This window comes from Lycorma delicatula, chromosome 1 (assembly GCF_047948215.1).
Source record: "Lycorma delicatula isolate Av1 chromosome 1, ASM4794821v1, whole genome shotgun sequence".
Taxonomy (NCBI): Eukaryota; Metazoa; Arthropoda; class Insecta; order Hemiptera; family Fulgoridae; genus Lycorma; species Lycorma delicatula.
This window is the reverse complement of record NC_134455.1, coordinates 199,368,940-199,388,723: the sequence shown is the minus strand read 5'-3', so window position 1 is coordinate 199,388,723 and position 19,784 is coordinate 199,368,940. Positions and strand designations below refer to the sequence as shown.

General features: G+C 36.3%; 2 protein-coding genes across 2 annotated transcripts in view; one reads left to right on the top strand and one right to left on the bottom strand.

The window, feature by feature from the left end:
• The window catches only part of LOC142327385 (fibrillin-1-like), a 339,860-nt gene extending 337,351 nt beyond the window's left edge, over positions 1 to 2,509 (top strand). The window contains exon 56 of the mRNA XM_075370397.1: positions 605 to 2,509. Coding sequence (XP_075226512.1) covers positions 605 to 829 — 225 coding nt within the window. The 3' untranslated portion in view covers positions 830 to 2,509. The remainder of the gene's footprint in view (positions 1 to 604) is intronic.
• A 14,727-nt stretch (positions 2,510 to 17,236) lies between these two features.
• Positions 17,237 to 19,784, bottom strand: part of LOC142327379 (serpin B6-like) — a 31,616-nt gene continuing 29,068 nt past the window's right edge. The window contains exon 8 of the mRNA XM_075370384.1: positions 17,237 to 17,463. Coding sequence (XP_075226499.1) covers positions 17,327 to 17,463 — 137 coding nt within the window. The 3' untranslated portion in view covers positions 17,237 to 17,326. The remainder of the gene's footprint in view (positions 17,464 to 19,784) is intronic.

Below are 19,784 nucleotides of genomic sequence, written 5' to 3'. Positions count from 1 at the left end.
ATTTATTGAGTTAGATATTATATTAATAACTTTAAAGAATATTAATGGGAAGAACGAAGTGTCTTAAGTTTGATAAAACATTTTAGTTAAGTAATACATATTAGCCACAGTAATCAAAAATATCATTTATTATTATTTTTTAATGGAAGTAAATTCTTGTTGATCCACTTTTTTTTTCAAATGACGACAAAATAATGTTAAAAGTCTTAATTGCAAAATAATCAAATTGGAAATTAATATGACTGATTGTACTTTTTTTTATGGAGATAGTGTTTCATTGTAGTCAGGAGGTAATAAAGTTTAAAAACTTGATTATAATTGTTGGTTTTGTTAACAACCCTTAGTTGAACCCTTAGTTGTTGCTATATTTTAAACTTAGTATTCTATGTTATACCTGTAAAGTTGAGAGTAATTATTATAATGTGTCTTAGTAAAAATTAAATCATTGAATTTCCAATTTATTTTATTATTTATTAAGTTTATTTTTAGTATTTATTTATTTGCATGTAGATTTATTATCATGCAATCTACAATGAGGATTTTTTTTCCAAACAGCAGCATTGCTACCTTTAACTGTGTACTAAGTTTTTATTTTCTTTTTCAGAGTGATTTTGAATATGTAATTACAAAGGGAAATGAAAGTAGTTTATTTGATATGGTTCATAAACATGGTGTCTGGGCATTACATTTTAAACATAGATTGAAACGCACTGGGACATTTAATCTGGAGATAAGAGGCGTTCCAAAAAACAAGACAAAAATAGTTAAAAACTCTAGCTGGGAGGCTCCGCTTGTTTTACATATAAAAATTATTGTTACATCAACTTGATGATCTCTCATCATTTACGTACATTTAAAAAATATTAGGCAACTTAAGTAAAACAAATGATTAAATATTTTCTTTTAAAAATAATAAAAAAAGAAAAGTTATCCTTAACCTTTCTCTATTTACCTTTAATTAAAGATATTTTTCTTGAAATATCTTTAATTGAAAATATAATAATCTCTGAATTGTAGATGTTTTTACTTTGAAGTTATCTTTTGCGTTTTTACTAGAAAAGTGAAGGGTTTTCTATCAGTGACTTTCCTTGGATTAATCTTTAACAGTGAAGGTTGAACTTAAGATTTTTTTATATTTTGTACATTTGGTATTTATAAGACTTGTACTTAAAGAAATGTTTGATTGCTATAAAACAAAAAAATTCTGTAAAGAAGAGGTATTTTTAATAATACAATAATAATTATAGTTTTTAATTTGAACTGAACAGATTCATTCTGAGACTATTTTTGTCATATACTTTCCTTTCTTGGTATTTTCAGTGTGCCTTAAAACTTTCCAAGTATTGAGAATACAATATGAATTTTCGTTTCAATCAACAATTTGTACTTTATAGCAGCTGAAACTACAAAAATACTTTGTAACAAAAATTTGTAAGTTTTCCATTTTTAACGCTATAAAGTTTGGGAAATTATTAAAAAGCAAAATAATTCAAAGCTCCTGTGAATGAAAATAAACTCATTTTTAATCTAATATTACCATCATCTTGCTTGAAAAGATGAAAAGTAATGTACAGTTAAAATTCATGTAATACAAATCAAGTAATGACTTAATTAGTTTTCTTTGAAATTCATATCACATTTTATTTACCTACAGCTTTTGTAGTTATTAAATCTTTAAAAATGGAAAAAATTGCATAATTTAATGAAAAGTATATTTTTTAAAGATATTTCTTATTTATTTATATTTCATCATTACAAACTGTCACATACATTTCTTTTTCAGTGTAAACAAATATATTGGTAAATAATATGTGTTGTCAGTTGTTTATTTTGTTCATTCTGCATACATTTTGATTTTTAAAGAATCTTCAAAATTTGTCTTTAAAAAATAAAAATTAATTCTTTCTTAACAGACTTTTTTTTGTAATTTATTGACTGTACAAATTTGTTAGCAAGTTTTTGTGTAGAACTCTTTATTCGATAGTCCTACTATTTTATCTGCATCACTATATTGTAATAAATTATTTATTTAATTGTTACCATTTTCAGATATTATCTCTTTATCTTTTCTACATTAATGCATATTTATGTACATATTGAATGATCAAAAATATATTTACACGTAGAGAGTATGTACACAAACAATCAAGAATAATTATCTTCTGAATAAATTTGTCTATTTTTAATTGTAGCTAAGTAATAATTCCTTTAAATATGTATCTGATAGTCAGTATTAACTTATAATATATTAATACTATGCTAGTGTTTTTAATTTAACTTTGGTGTTAATATTTGTGGAAATAAGAAATATATATAGTAGTAATTTTAGATTAAGAATAAACAAAAAAGTTATGCATATCCCATTATATAATTCAAGTACTTTTATATCATTATTAGTATCACAGGTTGATTTGAATCTAATTAATTTTTTTTTTTTACTATTGCTATTTCAATAACATTGTCCATGTTTATCTGTTTTACAAATAAAGACTTACCTTACTTTACCTTACCATTGAGGGTTTACTTTTTATATTGTTATTATTACCTAACATTTAAGGATAGTTTTTTGGCTGAAAATGTGATATACATGGCTTTCCCATCCTACTTTTACTTTATCAGTAAGAAATCTTTAATCCAAAAAAATAATTTGTCACTCAATTTGACCACAATTTTTATTATCTGCTGGATGTTAGTAAAATATTTTACATGGGTGCTTGTAAAATTACTATTGTGTATGGATCAGTGGTAAGAGTATGCTATTAATAGTGGCTGTATTAAGATTACTTTTTAAATTAAATTACATTGTTAATAGGAACAAATTTGATGTGTACAATTTTAAATAGATAACTTACCGTAGTGATACATTTATCAAATATCAATGAATCCATCATATATAAATCTTTGAACCCTTCATAAAACCTTCAGTCACTAGATATTGATTTTATCTGGGTTTTTTTTATGATACAGCAAGATGTGTTTAACAGTATGTATTTGCACATTTAGTTTGTTTACCATTGTGTTAGCTTGTTTACCAGTGTGTAAACAACTCAATTAAGCCTTTTTTTTTTTCAATTTATAGCAAAATGCTTACAAAATCATTGAAAATTATTTTTATTATTGAAACTTGTGTAGAGATCAGGATTTTTTTATCACTCGTGTATTAAATGTTTATCCATTAGAAATTGCTTACGGATAATTAGAAACTGAAATGGAATTTCTTCCTTTAGGTTTATTAACATAGTTAGTTAAAAATCCTATTATCAGCCTTTTATTACATACACATCCACATTGTTTTGAGAACCTTTTTTAGTGCGGCTTTAAATTATTCTAAGTAAATATACTTGCGTAATATTTTACTTGAAACTGCAGTACTGAATTAATTATTTATGCTCAAATTTTCACATATTTGAATTTTCTTTTTTGTGTTACTTAAATAATAGTTTTAGCACTTGATTATATTACTCGACAACTGGTTTTGTTTGAGAGTTTTATTTACTTTTAATGTGCTTAAAGTTGTTAATGAAGCTTAAAAAAGTATAAGAAAGTTTATTAATACAGAATCATTATTTTATGAACTTCTTTATGCTGAACTTAACCTTAATAATAAGTAGAAAATAAAAAAATAACTTTATGAACCCAGTTGCTTTTTCCAGTTCCAAAAGAATAAGAAAGGCAATTGAAAGGGATATCAGAAAGAAAAATCTGATTAAGAATTAATTATTAAAGAAATCAGAAATTATGTTACTAATTTTTCTGTACAGTTTGTTATAGTTATCATAAACTAATTTTAAATAACAAATCTTAGATATTATAATAATTGCTTTAATTTTGTGTAATAGCACAATTTTTTGTGATAAGAATCATTTAAATTAGACTTAAAATTTGAATGAATATTTAGCTCAAATATAACTGATTACTATGAAACTATATAGAAAGATTTTAAAATGATTTTATTGAAATGGCTAAAGCAAAGTTTTGAAAAGATTATTTCAATTTCCTCCTGTTTGTATGCATGTGAAACAAGTATGCTTTTTTATAACCATCCGAATTCGATTTATTAAATTTCAGAGTACATTTATTATTAATTAATCATAGTTTATTACAAAAAACGAATCACACAATACAGTTTATATATAATTAATTAAATAATTTGTTTTGAATTCATTTATTTGCATTATATATTTGGAAAAGTGTCTTTAAAAAAAAAAGATAAAGTACTACAAAACAATTACTTGTATTAAAAAATAAAAACTGCTCATATAATTTGTACATTGTAATTATTCCAAAATTCTACATGAATATCGTTTTTGTGATGAAATAAAAAATGCATTTGTACATACATATAATTTTAGTTTTCTTTTATAGTTTTTTATATATGAATTAATATATTAATGTGTTCATTTTTTACATTGTTACATTTGCAATTAATATTAATATACAATGAAAAATGTTGTTGTTGTGTTTGTCTAATTATTCTGTAAGCATTATATATTATTACTTCAACAACGATATTTATTTTAAAGGTGTATATTTTTAAAGATTGTTTTTACAGTTAGAAGTGATTATTGAAACCAGATTATGCAAAAAGTTTTGTCAATAGTAATAACTATTATTTCTCTAGAAGAGCAAAATAATCCTCTATCTTGCAAAATAAGCTGTTTGTGCATATAGTTGCTTGTTAAGGAAAATATGTTCCCTTATTCATAGTTTGATACAATGATGAGATAATCAGTATCAGAAAAATATCTGAAGTATAAATTCAAGAAGGATGATGAGAGGGAATCATTCAACATTTATCACATCACTGTTTACATTGTCTGTCATAAAAAGATTCAGTGCTGGAAAAATGTTGAATCAGTACTAAAAAGTTTGATGTTTACTTTGGGCTTATACTGTTTCAGATTCTACCCATATAATAACTATAATCCTTTTTCTTGGTCTATCCTTCCTATCCTACAGCAGTAGAGCCATGAAAATAGGAGTGCCGAATTCTTAACACCAGTTATTAGACAAAAAATAGTAACAGGATCATCAGTTATTTCATATTAATGGTAGGCATGAAGGTATATACAAAATCTGACAGAAAACTATAATCATCTGTAAATCATACGTAAAATGTTATAGAATCACAGTCTTAAAAGTACTAAGCTAAGTAAGGTCATGTGGAATAAACAGACAACTGTTTGGATAACTATTTGATAAAGTTCACATGACATTATTATAATGAAGGTCGTAATCTTTCCTGCTAAATACTATCAGACATGATCAATTATTACCCTCTACAATAAAGATAAGTATTTTTTTTTCATTTACTATTTTAAATTTCAACATACATTGGTAAAATTTTATACAGTTGTAAAATTCATTCTATAAAAAATGTTGACACAACGGAGAGAATCCAGATTTTTTTATATGTCCTATGTATACTATTCATCTGAAATAATCATTGAAAATGATCTTATTCTTTATTCTTATTTTTAATAAGATAAAAAGATATATATATATATATTTTACTTATATACATATTACTATGTGGTTACCTCAAGAAAGTCTTAGAGTGTAAATTGAAGAGTACTAAAGATAATTCTTTTGGATATCATACTGAATATAACTTTGCTGAATTAACCCCTTTAACTAATTTATCAGCTGTTTTATTGCAGTAAAAGTTCTTAGTAATATGTATATCTTTATCAGTTCTTGTTTTGAGTATGAAAGCACTCGATCTACTAAAACCAGAATAAAATAATATTACAAAAAGTTTTGAAAACTTGCTTTATAGTTTACTTTAATCAAACTATTATCGTACATTGCATGAGTTTAGTAGGTTAATTTGGATTTCAAAAGATAACATCATATTTGAAATGTATTATAAAATCTTGGATGGCCTGCCCTAGGGCATCCTTTAGTTAAGGTCTTACGAACCTCCGAACCGCTGTCATGCAGGGAAACGGTTCGATGGCTGAAATAACTTGAGCACTTCTAGTTCATTTCGTCTACACTTACGCTTCTGCATCTGAAACAGAGCAGAAGGTGACCGTAAGCTGTTAAATGCCCCAGATATATCACGAAAAATTCCTAATGCATATTTACATGGACTAGAGGAAGCTATATCCATCACCTTAAGTATGGCATCCTTAGTGCTCTTGCCGGTCAGAAACCAAACCGGTTTTCCATTAATAAGCAAATATAGAACCTTCTCAAAAACCTTGCTAATCAAGGGCAAGAGTGTTAGTGAATGGTAAGAAGAACTAACAGTAGGGTCTTTGCCGCCACCTTTGAATAACAACACCAAGCCGGAAAATAGAAGCGAAGAGCATCCTGTTATACATTCTAGTTAGAGGACCAAGGTCTACTGGAAATGCTCGGATGAGGAGCTCCACTGTGATGCAATCATATCCGGGGGGGGGGGGGTCTTGTGCCGTGCCATGCTACAGATCACCTGCCCTCAATGATCTCAGAACATTGTATGTCGGTCTCGAAAATCGCGACTTCCCGTCTTAGACGCCGGTTGTATGAAACCTCACCCACCTAGTGCCATCCGGGAGCAAATCATTCTGCAAAATATTAAGGACACGGTCCTTATCAATTACCACACCCTCGCGTGTTGACAAAGCTGACAGTAGGACATCTTTCCTGCGCTTATGTCCAAGGGATCTATACACAACGCCTCAAGGGTCTCTACTCCCTTGCTTCTGAACGAAGGAGGGTCAGGAATTACTCTTGGAGGGCCTAATGCTATGAAAGTACCTAGCCCTCGCTCTGCAGTTAGAGCCGCACGCCGATCGGGATCACCCTCTCGTTGCGCAGCTCAATCTTTATCCATTATCTGCTGCCAATCTTTGGCAGCAGATAATGGATAACGTTGAAGGTACGACAGTGATGGCAAATAGGGACGTACCCAAAGTACATTTGTTGATAAAGGACGTCGATGCCCTTACCAAGAAGGCGGAATTGGCGAATGACATGCGGAAGATCGCTGGGGACTCGGGAACGATCGATGTCCTCTCCCTGAGGTCGTCATACGGAGACACGAAAGTGGTGGTTCGGCTTCTGCTGGCTGATCACTTGCTGAAGTTTGGGCAATTTTGCATCGGTTGGGTGTCCTGTCACGTGTCGAAGAGGTCCGCCGTAGAGCGATGTTACTGGTGTTAGAGGGTAGGGACCGGAGTCGGTCCTGCAGCGGTCCCAACAAAAGGGGTCATTGCTTTAATTGCTGGGCTGAGGGGCATCTTCGAAAAGACTGTCACACTGAGGTTAAATGCCTTTATGTAAATTTAGAGGGCATTCACTTGAGGGCCGTGGCTGTAGGACCAGTAGCAAGAAATGATACCCGTCCACCTTTGCTTTTGGGGACAACCTAGGATTGGGACAGCCTCGTCCAGGAAAGGTGGGACGCTCAGGTGTCCTAATTTCGATGATTGGACGGAGACTCCCTTTGGAACTTCACGACGGGAGAGGAAAAGTAAAACTGTAGTCCCGGTGGGGGATCACTCTGAGGTTGCCCATTAGAGGCGTAGCGTCAAGACCGGAGTCACGGTGGGGGACTCCCTTGGGTTTCCTCATTAGTCATGGCGAATGATTAAAGACCGAATCCCGGCTACCTGGAGGGCAACCTTAGTTCCTGCCGAGGTACTTTGAGGGGATGGCACCACCTGGAACTGTGTACAAGCTTAGTTGCGGATCCGGCTCCAAGGGGAGGATAAACAAAGAGAACCAACAAAAAAATAAATTTAAAAAATGTTAATAATAATGCGCCGGATAAATCCAACTTCACGTCCGTGCATAACATCTACGCACACGTCCGGGACGGGGAACGACTTCGGTACTTTCATTTAGATCGGCCAACAAGGAAATGGTTTTGCTCAGGAGCTCCCTGTGGAATACGGGATTGGCGGCCCCGAGCTATCGAGCTGGTTGCGGTTGTTCTTCTCCGTTTCACCGTTTGCAGCTCTGACGGGAGGCATGACCGTGATCTGTTTTGCCGACGTTGGGCGGAGTGCAGATGAGGACTGCTCATCCCTCTTCTCGGTTGTGGAGCCGGGTTGAGGGTGAGCTGCTGTGAGCTTGCTCTGCCGAAGTCTTGCGCCGTCTAGCGAGTGTTAGTCACTTCGCCCCATGGCAGGGATTGTCTTTTGGGTAAGGCTATCGATGCCCTTAGTGCTACGAACGAGACCTGGAATGTCTGTATCATGGGTCAGGCAGTACCTGACTCCCCACCCCGGGTTAAATTTGTGGAAGGCGCTGACTGGGGGAACCCAGGCAGGAACTACGATCCGGGGCATGGCCAACCGTCTCTCCTTTCGCACCTTACGACATATTGACATATCTACTTCCACATTATCTGTGGCAGAGGGTCCACACAAAAACCGTAGTCTTGGAGAACCTTTGGATTCAGACTCGAAACGAGACTGGCTTAGAAGAGTGGATATTGAGGTTTCATGGCACTTTGGCTCTAAGGGAACAGTCGTATGCAGAGACTTATTAAACTGCACTGAAAAGGAAATAGTAGAAGAAATTTTCGAAGAGAGTGTTGTAGCGTGTAGGCGATTGAGTACTCGACGCAATAGAGAAGTTATACCCTCCGCGTTGCACGTCCTCACCTTCAACAAACCAAGTGTCCAGAAAAGATGAAGGCTGGTTTCCACAGACTTGAAGTGCGTCCGTTCATTCGACTCCATTAAGGTGTTTCGGATGTCAACGGTTTGGATACACGGCAGTACGCTGTACAAGGTAGCAGGTTTACTAGTGAATCCCCACTGCACCCACGTGAACCGTGCAAGGATCCAACCATCTGTGTTAATTGTCATGGGCATCACTTTGCAAGATCGCGGAATTGCCCAGTGTACAAAGAAGAAATAGCCATCCAGGAAATAAAGACCATTCAAAAGGCCAGCTACTTCGAGGCAAAGAAGATAGTTCACAGCAGAATGCCTAAATCAACGCCATATGCTCAGGTTGCAGCTGTTCCTTCAGCTTCAATCAAGCCAAAAGACGTCATATCTCAGCTAGCACCAGCCCTAGCGAATATGGTCGAAAGAAACTTAGAATGCGACCAATCATAGAAACTAGTTTTACACCGGCATCAAAAGTTCAAGACGTAATTAAAGGAAAGACTACTCAACCAAAGCAAGAACCTACGGCTAGTGTACGTCAAAAGAAAATCAGGAAAATTTTAAAAAACCTCAGTCTGATCTGAGACAAGTTGAAGTTCAGACAGAAAAAGTTCCAGAGAAACTGGAAAGATAATGAGAAAGTGACTGAGAGAAAAGAGGTACCAGTAAAAGTGGTTGTGGAGCCTCGAAAGGAACAGAGGCCTCCAAAAAAGAGGGCAAGCATCATAGCCACCCCAACATTAATCTTGGAGAGCCCATCAAGCATGGACTTAGATGTAATACTCCCCGCTGTATCTGGGTCGGTATCATTGGATGCCAGTCGAAAAACATCCTACCCACCACCATTGGTGCCATCAGAGGGGGATGAACAGATGGTAGAAGACAATGTCTCTGAAGCTTCAAACACCCTATCTTCAGAGGTAGAAGCTGTGCGAAGAATGGGGAAAAAATTTCAAAAATGTTGGCCTAAGGGAAAACCTAGGCGATAAAATTTTATTTGCAAAATAATCTGTGTAAATGAGTCGATCTTGCAATGGATGTTTGTCGAATTTGAGTGAGTTACATCTGCTAATGAGAGAGCTAAATCGTTTATGCACTTGTTTACAAGAGACACATTTAAGAAACACTGATAATTGAGACTGAAAGGTTACAACATAGTTAGACTTGATCAAGCCCCTAACCAAAGATCAAGAGGAGGAGTTGCCATCATCTCAGTAACTCGTTGTGCCTTCGAAGAAGTTCATCTACGCACTGATTTACAAGCGGTAGCTAAACGCATATACCGCCCAGTCAACGTGACATTATGCAATGTATATCTGCCTAAGTTAAATTGGAGAGAATAGGATTTACAAAACCTAGTGGAACAATTGCCTTCCTCAGTCATTTTTGTGGGGGATTTCAATGTTCATAATCCTCTTTGGGGATCCAACCGCTTGGACCCTGCAAGAAGATTACTTGAAGATTTTCTTTCAACTTCAAATTTTGCATTATTAAATACTTGTACAGAAACCTTCTTTAATGTCAGAGATGGTTCTTCGTCTTGCATTGATTTAGGTTTTTTCTAACGCTGCTGTAGCGCATAAATTAGATTAGAAAGTAAATGAAAATTTACATGGAAGCGATCGCTTTCCAATCGTGGTGTCATTAAATACACCCGTGAAATTGTATCCCATAAGTAAGATATGGCTTTTTGTCAAAACTATCTGGATTAGCTTCACTAGAGATGTCCACTTTCAAAATCTAACCGGAGACATCAATAGCGATGTTTAACATGTGACAAATGTCATCGCTGCTGCAGCATCACGGCACATCCCTCAAACTTCAGGAATATTGCAACGTCCATTTGTTCCTTGGTGGTCAGATGTTGTACGTCTCGGCTTTTGACATATTCCAGTCCACCTCGGCCAGTTGCCACCGATGCGAATCCCACGAGTGACATTCCCATCGCTCCTGGCTCCTCCAGTTAACAATGGTAAACTGGTAGGTATGAAGAAAACGAAGACTAGCGACATTTTGGATCAGGCCGAATCAACTACACGACCAGTAGTATCATCTATCCCTTCGACTAATAAGGGGGAAGAGCTATATGGTGATCAGATGGAAGATGAGAGCATATCTAGTAATGAGAATAGCAATATAGACAATGTAGGTGAAAGGACAATCGAAGAGAAGGCTCAGGATATCGTAGAAAAGAAATAAATGATATATTACACTTTAGAATTCCTACGACGTGTACTCGATACTCATGAATCTAAAAAGTTAGACCCTGTGTTTGGGGTCAAGAGCGTGGACGGTTGCTGGTACATGGGAGAGAAACCGGTAAGCTTTGACCAAGATGGAATGCATATCGGCGAAAAAACGTTTAAACTTTACCCGGATTGCTGCAACTCTTATTCTACAAAAACCCAGACTTAAAGCTGGAGGATGAGTCGTATAAAAGCGATATGCAAACCTACAAAATCATACTCAAGGCGACAGGTGTTCATAAAATGTCGAAAATGTTCTCCCCTGAACGGTCGCATTGCCATGACTCGAAAGCCACTGGTCGTCCAAAAGCCAATGACATCCCATCCCCTGCCAAGCCACGCCCTGACAGAAGGTATTAATCTACATGTCCAACGCTCAGTAGAGGCATTGTTCCATCTTTCCCTCCATTTGTTCAACAGTGTGTTCCTAGCCTCTGACCTATCTACTCCATGGTATGTGGAGCATCGCCTTTCTGCCAGTAAGCTCACCGGTGGCATCCCCGCTATGACCAGCACTGCCTTCATAATGCCAGTGCGGTAAGCCTGAGCCACACTAATCTGTATATCCTTTCAATTTTCAATTTATTCCGTGCTATCCCCAATGTTCCATACCAAACTGTCGCTGCATATAGGATCATTGACGTCACCGTGGTAGATATCGTTCTCCGTTTAGCCGTTCTGGGCTCCCCGACGTTTGTCATTAATTTGCACAGCGCCCAGGACACCCATTCCGCCTTTTTGCGTGTTTCATCAATATGCGTGGTGTATACCCTAGATTTTTCGAACCAGACACCTAAGTATCTGCCTCTACCACAGGGGTCAACTCAACTCCCTCCAAACTGACAGTGAGCTTAAGGATACGTCTCCTTCCATACATAATTACCATCTCTGTCTCACTAGTCGAGATCTTCAGGCTTCCTTTGTCATCCATCCCAACAATCTCACCAGGGTTTGATCGCCAGTAGTTTAACTTCTTCCATTCACCGTGCCATTACAACAACCGCAAAGTCGCCGGCGAAAGCTGTAATTTCCACCCCAGGTGAGTTCCTTATGTCTAACAGACCGTCGTAAGCCATGTTTCAGAGCAGGGCTCGTAGTATTGATCCCTCGAATTCCCCTCACTCCATGGCCACAACTACCTTCTCACCCTCACTTGAAACCGCCAACATCTCCCTACCAGTGAGGTACTACTGTACCATCCTGAGTAGGTAAGGAGTACCTTCTTTCCCATTATCGGGTCATTAATTGTATCCCACGATACCGAATTAAATGCAGATATCAATCAGTATTCACAAAGGAATTTTCCACTTATATCTGCTTTCAGCCGCCGCTGCATTAACAGATTCCATTTTCCTATTTATGGCCTCAACCGTTGATCTTTTCTTCCTGAATCCGAATTGTCTACCAGGTAGACCATGAAACAGTCAAACACATGATGTTCGACTGCCCAGCTCTTGGGGGGGGGGGGGGCAGAAATCAGGCCACCTTGGAACTTGAAGGTCAAGGGGAAAATTGGCCATTCACAAACGGCGAGTCAATGTGGCGAAAACCGCATTGTCGGACCGTGTGGGGGTTCCTTGATGCGGTTGTTTTGTTCAACCGACATCAGTAGTTTACCTAAGGGAAAAGACTTCTACAGCGCTGCAGTAGGAAGCTAGCTGAGATATATGGCTGGCTGCCAGTCAGATTAAGGCTCCAAGCGCTTTAATAGTAGACAAGTACTTGCTGGCATTCAGCGGCCTAGACGGAGCAGGGAATTGCTGTCTTTGACGTGATAAATTTAATTATTGATAGTCATATATGTTTTAATAGTGACGATGTGCGCCTACCCATTTTATTGGTATATGACAAATCGATGGTGGGACACGCAAAAGAGTGCTGTACGGTACCACCCTTATTCCGCTCACGCTTTTAGGTTAGCTAAATGTTAGAACATTGGTCGCTAAACTGTTTCGAGGCTCAATAGCCGTTTGTGGCACAGACATTCGGTCTTATGCTTTAGGACGACCGAATGGGGTGGTGGCGGGAGAAATGCCAAGCAAACCAAAAAAACTAGGGAGACCACCACATCTTTTCAGTTCCACCTCCAACCTGCGAGTTAATAAGACCTCGAAAATCTTACCAGTGGTGTTAATTAACGAGATGAGCCGATACCCCTTTGTCACCTTTGGTATTAGTACTAGCCGAGCTGATTTCCACTTTATAGGAATTTTCTCATTACGTATGACCTTATTAAATACTTCTATAAACATCAAGGATGACGTCTCATCAAACACCCTCATTCTTTCAGCCGGAACGCCATCCGGCCCTGATCCCTTATGTGGTTTCAATTTACTAGTTGCATATCGCAATTCAGCAGTTGTGAGCCGGGGAATCTCCCCAGCCACAGTTTCTCTTTGTTTCCATTTTTTGTCTTCAGGAAAAAGCTCTCTTACAACTCCAATCAGTTGATTTGCCGGTAATCTGGGTGTGGCGCTCCTGAATCGCCTCATCACAATACGATATGCATCTCCGAAGGAGTCGTCTTCTACCGGCAGTTACTTATAATGTTTCATCTACGATTATAACCTCAACTGAAATCCGTCTTCTTGGATGAAAGAATCTATGCCAGTTTCAAGCTTTGGAGTTAAAGCTTCATTAGCGACCTACGAGCACTGTTCTGCTGCCCCTAGGTCACTAATTACTTTTGTAGGTTACTGAAGTTCGACTGTATTTAAATTTTTCTAACTGCTTGTAAAGAGTTCTGTGGTACAACTTTATCCGTATCGTTTGCTAATACGAAAGTAGCCGTTAACCAGTCTTTTACCTTCGGAAGCAAAACACGAACCACTGCACGCTGTTCAACTAATTCGCAAACTTTAAGAGGATTTACCATCGTAAAATGAGATTTTGAAGTTACAAACAAAAACAATTTTATTAAAACAACTGATCAAAAGTCATCACCGGGTTACTAACTTACTGTTCTAAAAGATCACAACTATCTTACCGACTGTTTTGCCTTTATAGCAAATTTATTTGCTATATATAATTATAATTTATCTATTTGTCATTTATTTGTATCTTTAATTATTAAATAACCCTCGTAAATTAAAAGCCATTTCAAAATACGCTCCAGCGAAATAAAAAAAATATTAGTGGTCTATAAATTTTGCAAGAACTTCAGACTGTCGTTATTTTTGTTGATACTACAAAATGACTTTCGTACTAAATCATCACCGCACATATTTTACTGTCTGATCTGGGAATTACTGATTATTTTCATTACATTTATTATGTACATTAAAATCATTTGATATGTTTAAAAAATTATTTAAATTCATGCATGTCTTTCAAGTGTATAAATCTTTCAATCAAACTGATTGAAATCGAATATAGGACGTCTTCAGTGGAGCGCAAGTAAATACGAGATCGCCCATCACCAAGGTGAAGTCGATGTAACATTCCCCCAGTTCGGAAAAGAAAGTCGGCGGTTGTTCTGCCACGTTAAACAAGTAGAAGTTCCTGGCTTCTATGAACTGTGCTAGACCAGAACCTCTGGGTCAGTGAGTGGTGAACCCCAGGCGGAAGAGTTGGCGTTAGCGTCCAGAGCAACCAGCACTCTGATGTCCGGGAGACCGTCCAGGATCCGTCCCAACTTCGTCAGAAAGTCGTTGATACTCCATCAAGCTGGAAGTATCCCGACACTAAGACGACATCGAGCGTACGAATTGTACGATAAATTGAAACCACTCTTATGGCAGCTCGCCTCAACAAAGATGGTAGTTTGTTTTCCTTTCTCTTGATACGGAGGGCATCTGCTTAGACAGGTGCCGCGTATAACATCTCGAGAGTACTTCAGAGAAGATTATTCGTCTGATCTTAGGCTGAGGGCCCTGTCTGGTTCTTATAACTTTGAGTAGATTGTTCATAACTCCTTCGCCTTTCTTAATGCTCTCATTCAAGTGAGCATTGAAGCCTCCGCTTTTTTCGAGGCACACGTCGAGGTACTTAACGCACCCCGACGTAGCTACCCTGACTCCATTGACCTCAATCTCTATGTCCCGGAGCTTCCTGCTGCCCGTCATCACCAGGCACGCAGTCTTATGTGGAGCCAGACTCATTTTTCTTTCAGTGAGCCAGGCGCTTACTCGATTTATCGCGCGGGTACCTTCTTTACCTCATCTTCCGTGCCGCCAGAGACTAGCACCGCTAGGTCGTCAGCATATGCGATGATATGCCCATCTCCCTCTAACTCAAGTTCTAACAGGCTGTCGTATGAGAAGTTCCACAAAAGCGGACCGAGGACTGAGCCCTGCGGAACCCCTTCCCGTACACCTCAAAGTACACCTGCTCTTCCTCCGTCAGGATGGTCATATGACGATCGTGTAAGTAATTATTTATTATGGCGACCGGATACTCGCTGATACCTTTTCTTCGGAGTGCATCAATTACCGCCGGCCACGGTAATGAGTTGAAAGCTCTCCTGACATCCAAAAGCACAATCAGGGAAATCTTTCTCGTTCTCCTCGTTCCACTGGCATGATTCCTGGCCTACTCTAGGAGATGCCTTAAAGCATCCATAGTCGATCTTCCTCTCACGAATCCAAATTGGTTGTTGGAGAAATTATCAGCCGCATTGACGTCAGCCCTAATTCGTTCCGCCACTAGCCTCTCTAATAGTTTCCCCATGACATCCAATAAACTTATTGATATATATGTATATTTGGGAACATCACCAGTAGCCGGTTTGGAAATCAGGACAAGCGATTTTTTCCATGTGTTCGGGAAGGAGCACCTCCGGAGTATGCCGTTCATCACGTCAAGCACCATTCAATGGCGCTCCCTCACGAAAGCCTTGATAACGGCCGCTGGAATGGCATCCGACCCAGGACTATTAGTGATGTTAATTTTGCTAGCAGCCCACTCAAGCTCTCCAATAGTGAAGCGGTTTTCATGTTCATAGTTTATCCTCTTCCACCGTTCCTCACGCAGTGAAAGAGCTCTACAGCCGCCTTAAGTGCTTGACCTCTAGAAAACCGAGGGAGGATTCGACCCAACTTTTTTTAAACTATCTGATAGGCCCATCCCCACAGGTTTTCATCAAGTTCCTTAATAAGCTCCTGCCATGCGTCCTCTTTTGCTTTTTTAATAGCAAAAGAGAGCCATTTTTTCCAAGCAATAGCTTCCAGTGAGCTCATCTGAGTCCTGACCGCGTGCCCGCCCGATGAAGACGTCTTCTTCTTATACAATGTAATCAGACCACCAGTATACACTTTTCCTGGTGGTCCCTTCTGGCGGTCTACCACTATTGCAGGTATCCTTAATAGCAATCATTAGTGCTTCTAGACTAATATCATTTGGAGGAGCTAGAATTGTTGCATTCCTCTACTTATATTAATTTTTGAAATTTTTGCTTTGATTGATGTTACTGATTTTTTGTACACTCTTTTATAAACAAGTTTTCTAACAGTTTCAAGCCATAATTCATACTTCAAGCTAATACTTCATAGTTGAAGACACTGATTAAACTGCCTTAGATGCAATAATATATCATTATTCCAGTTTTGTGGGATTCCACACAAAACTTTTCCAGCAGGTTGCTTCACTCTTGAAAAGAACACATTGACATAGACTGTTACTTCTTGTGTGGGATTTGTCAATTTAAGGCCTAACTACACAAGTTTTATTTTAATTTTCTTGGCTGCTTGATATTGTTTCTGTCCACTATTCTGTAATTGAAATCTCATAAAAATATATCATGGGATGTGTTCTTCAGCATGGGATGTAGCAAATTATTGTACATTAGTTTCTGGAAGATAGGACACATCGGCACTGATCACTGAATCAAGAATTCTGCATTAGATAAGTAGAGATTTTCACAATGTAATATGAATAAAACGATCTGTTGTGAAAAAGTATAATTCTTTATTGTAAAAACATTATTTTAACAAATCATAAAAATTCTCATGTTTTCTTTTTTTACAAAAAAAATATAAGAAAGAAAAAATATTTTATAAATAAATTTCTTTCATGATTACTGTTCTAAATTTGTTTAACGTAAGGGAACCTCTGTTTTACTCCTACTTCAGTACATACAGAAAAAAATTAAATCAATTTCTACTATAACTTCTAGTTATTTCTGTCCTTTTAGAATATTATTCCTTGGTATTGTATGAAAGGTAAAATTCTTTTACCTTGAAGTTTAAGTGCTCAAATAACAATTTACAAATTTACTTTCCCCTGAAACACTTTGCCATAAAATACATTTACTGCTGTGGAGTTTTGATAAAAGTATTTCTTAAAGAAGGATGAAAAACACAATTATTGTAAGTGATATTTTTAATACACAGGATATTCATTTGATTTTTCCTGGGATGCTCACATTAACAAATTCAGTAGTTCATTTTTAATGAATTTTATTGTGAAACAACATTTAACACTGTACATTATATACTAAATTTAAATAATTATCAGATTATTTTTAAAAAGCTAAGGAAGAGAAAATTTTCCACAAAAAATTATCGTTTTGTCACTGTTACGTACAATAGCAAATTGGAATGGATAATCTGCTCTGAAGATTATCGGTTCAGGATATGAAACAGCTGCTGTCAATGTCACTGTAATACCTGGGAACAAAACAACTTTAGTTTTATTAATAGTAATAAAAATATAATAATCTTATTAAAAGAAATAATTTTCTCAAAGAAAAGTATACCACTCCACTATTATACAGCTGCATTCAACACACCACAGTCAGCTCTCAGAACTATCATATGAACAATGTCAAGACTTACAATCTTGCATGTAGAGACAGTAGGATGCTAAGATTTAAATCCCTGCATAAAAATCCTGGTTTTGTTAGATCCAGAGAGCCCATATTAAAGAGAAGTAAAATGGCTTTCATTGTGAAGGTTTATTAGAGGAAAGGATAATAAAGAATCTGGAATATTAAATTTAAATAAAATTATTATTAATTTAAAGTTCCTAGAAACATAAAATGTAGAAAACTGATTTAGTTAGTGAGAGAGAAGAAGTTAGATGTTTTGGATTGGTTGAGATGAAAAGGCATATAAAGATAAACCTCCAAGAAAAGAAAATCTGTACTGATGAAGGGAAAAACTGTATTTTCAATAATTGTAAACACAAAAAATAGAAAGTATAAATTATATTTAACCAAATAATACTTACTTCTTACTAATTTAAAGATGATATACTGACCATGAAGCATCTGTACAGATTACAAAAACAGAGTTTAAAAATGGAATAGAAAATTGTACAGAGAAACCATTGAATGTAATCACTTGTTCCTTCCACCTGTACCTAATCTTACATACACAGTATCAGCTCTCACCTACAATTTATTCTAGATTTAAAAATGTAATCTTCATGCCTGCCCTGAATGAAAAGATTCACCATTCCCCTCATTAGACTCAAATCTCAAATAATTGTTGCAGTGGATCATACCCTAATTTCCATGGCATTGTAGGCTAAATGCTATTCATGGTATCAGAAACTCTGACAAATGTCCATAAATGGATTAATGGCCATTAACTCTGCTCAACCAAATCAGATTTAAACTTCTGCATAGGCATGGGTACTGGGTTGGTCAACAGAATATAGAGTGAAGGAAAGAAATCTGGGTGTATGCCAAAGAAATGAGCTTCCAAAACATGACATGAAAACAAGAGACAGCCATGTTACAACCATTTACAACTGGTGAGGGAAGATCAATAATATGATTGAACTCTACCCTACAGATGGAGTATGCAGAAAAAGAAAAACTAAAATTAAGATACTTTCAAGAATGGTTGATGATGGAAGCTACAGCTTCTCAGTGGGAGGAGGTTGTTGGACAAGAATTTGAAAAGAATATGGGAGTGAAAGCAAAGGAAGAGAATATAGACAGATTATTTTATAGGACTCATAGCATAGAAGAGAAGCAAAGAAGCTCCTTTAGTTCCTGGATAAACAGGGAAAAATAGGGTTCCTTTACTGCCTGAAGAGGTAAAGAAAGAGTGAGTTATTAAAGCTGTTAGCAATAGAAGAAACACAACAGTTAATGAAAGTTAAATAATTTGTTATTCTGATTCAGCAGAAAGTTAAAAAAGTGCTAAATCAGAAGTAATTAATTCAGATGGCTCAGAAGAATTTCTATTCAAGTGTTTAATAAAAATAATTAGTTTTGTACACTGGATTTTTTCAATAATATAAATAATTTGAAAATGTATTATTTTAAAATACAAGTGAGAAAAGTTACAATTAACAGCAGGTATTGCTTAATGAACCCACCGGGTTGGTCTAGTGGTGAACGCGACATCCCAAATCAGCTGATTTAGAAGTCGAGAGTTCCAGCATTCAAGTCCTAGTAAAGTCAGTTATTTTTACACAGATTTGAATACTAGATCATGGATACCAGTGTTCTTTGGTGGTTGGGTATCAATTAACCACACATCTCAGGAATGGTCAAACTGAGACTGTAGAATTCTACACTTCATTTACACTCATACATATCATCCTCATTCATCCTCTTGAGTAGGTAATTACCTTAGACTAAACAGGAAAAAAAGAAAGGTATTGCTTAATGGCACTTTTATAGAATACTTTTGATACTTTTTTCTTAAGTATTGTAAGTGGCATAGAAATTAATCCTTTACCATTTAAGTTATGAAAATAATTTTATTAAAAACTTAATTTAATACAATTCACCACCTAAATGCTTGGTTGATTGCTTCCCAAAGATTTTATCAGAACAATGGTGAATTCTATGAAGGTTCTGCCTCAGTGATTGCAGATGGCCTTGTAATTGTGATTTATCTTAAATAAATTAGGAAATTTGTTTTGTGTAAAGCTTATGTACATTATTTGATCTGTGTTGTGTTTGTTAGTTTAGTAATTTATTTTAGTCTTATTCATTATGTTTATAAATTTCATGTTTTAAAAGTAAGTT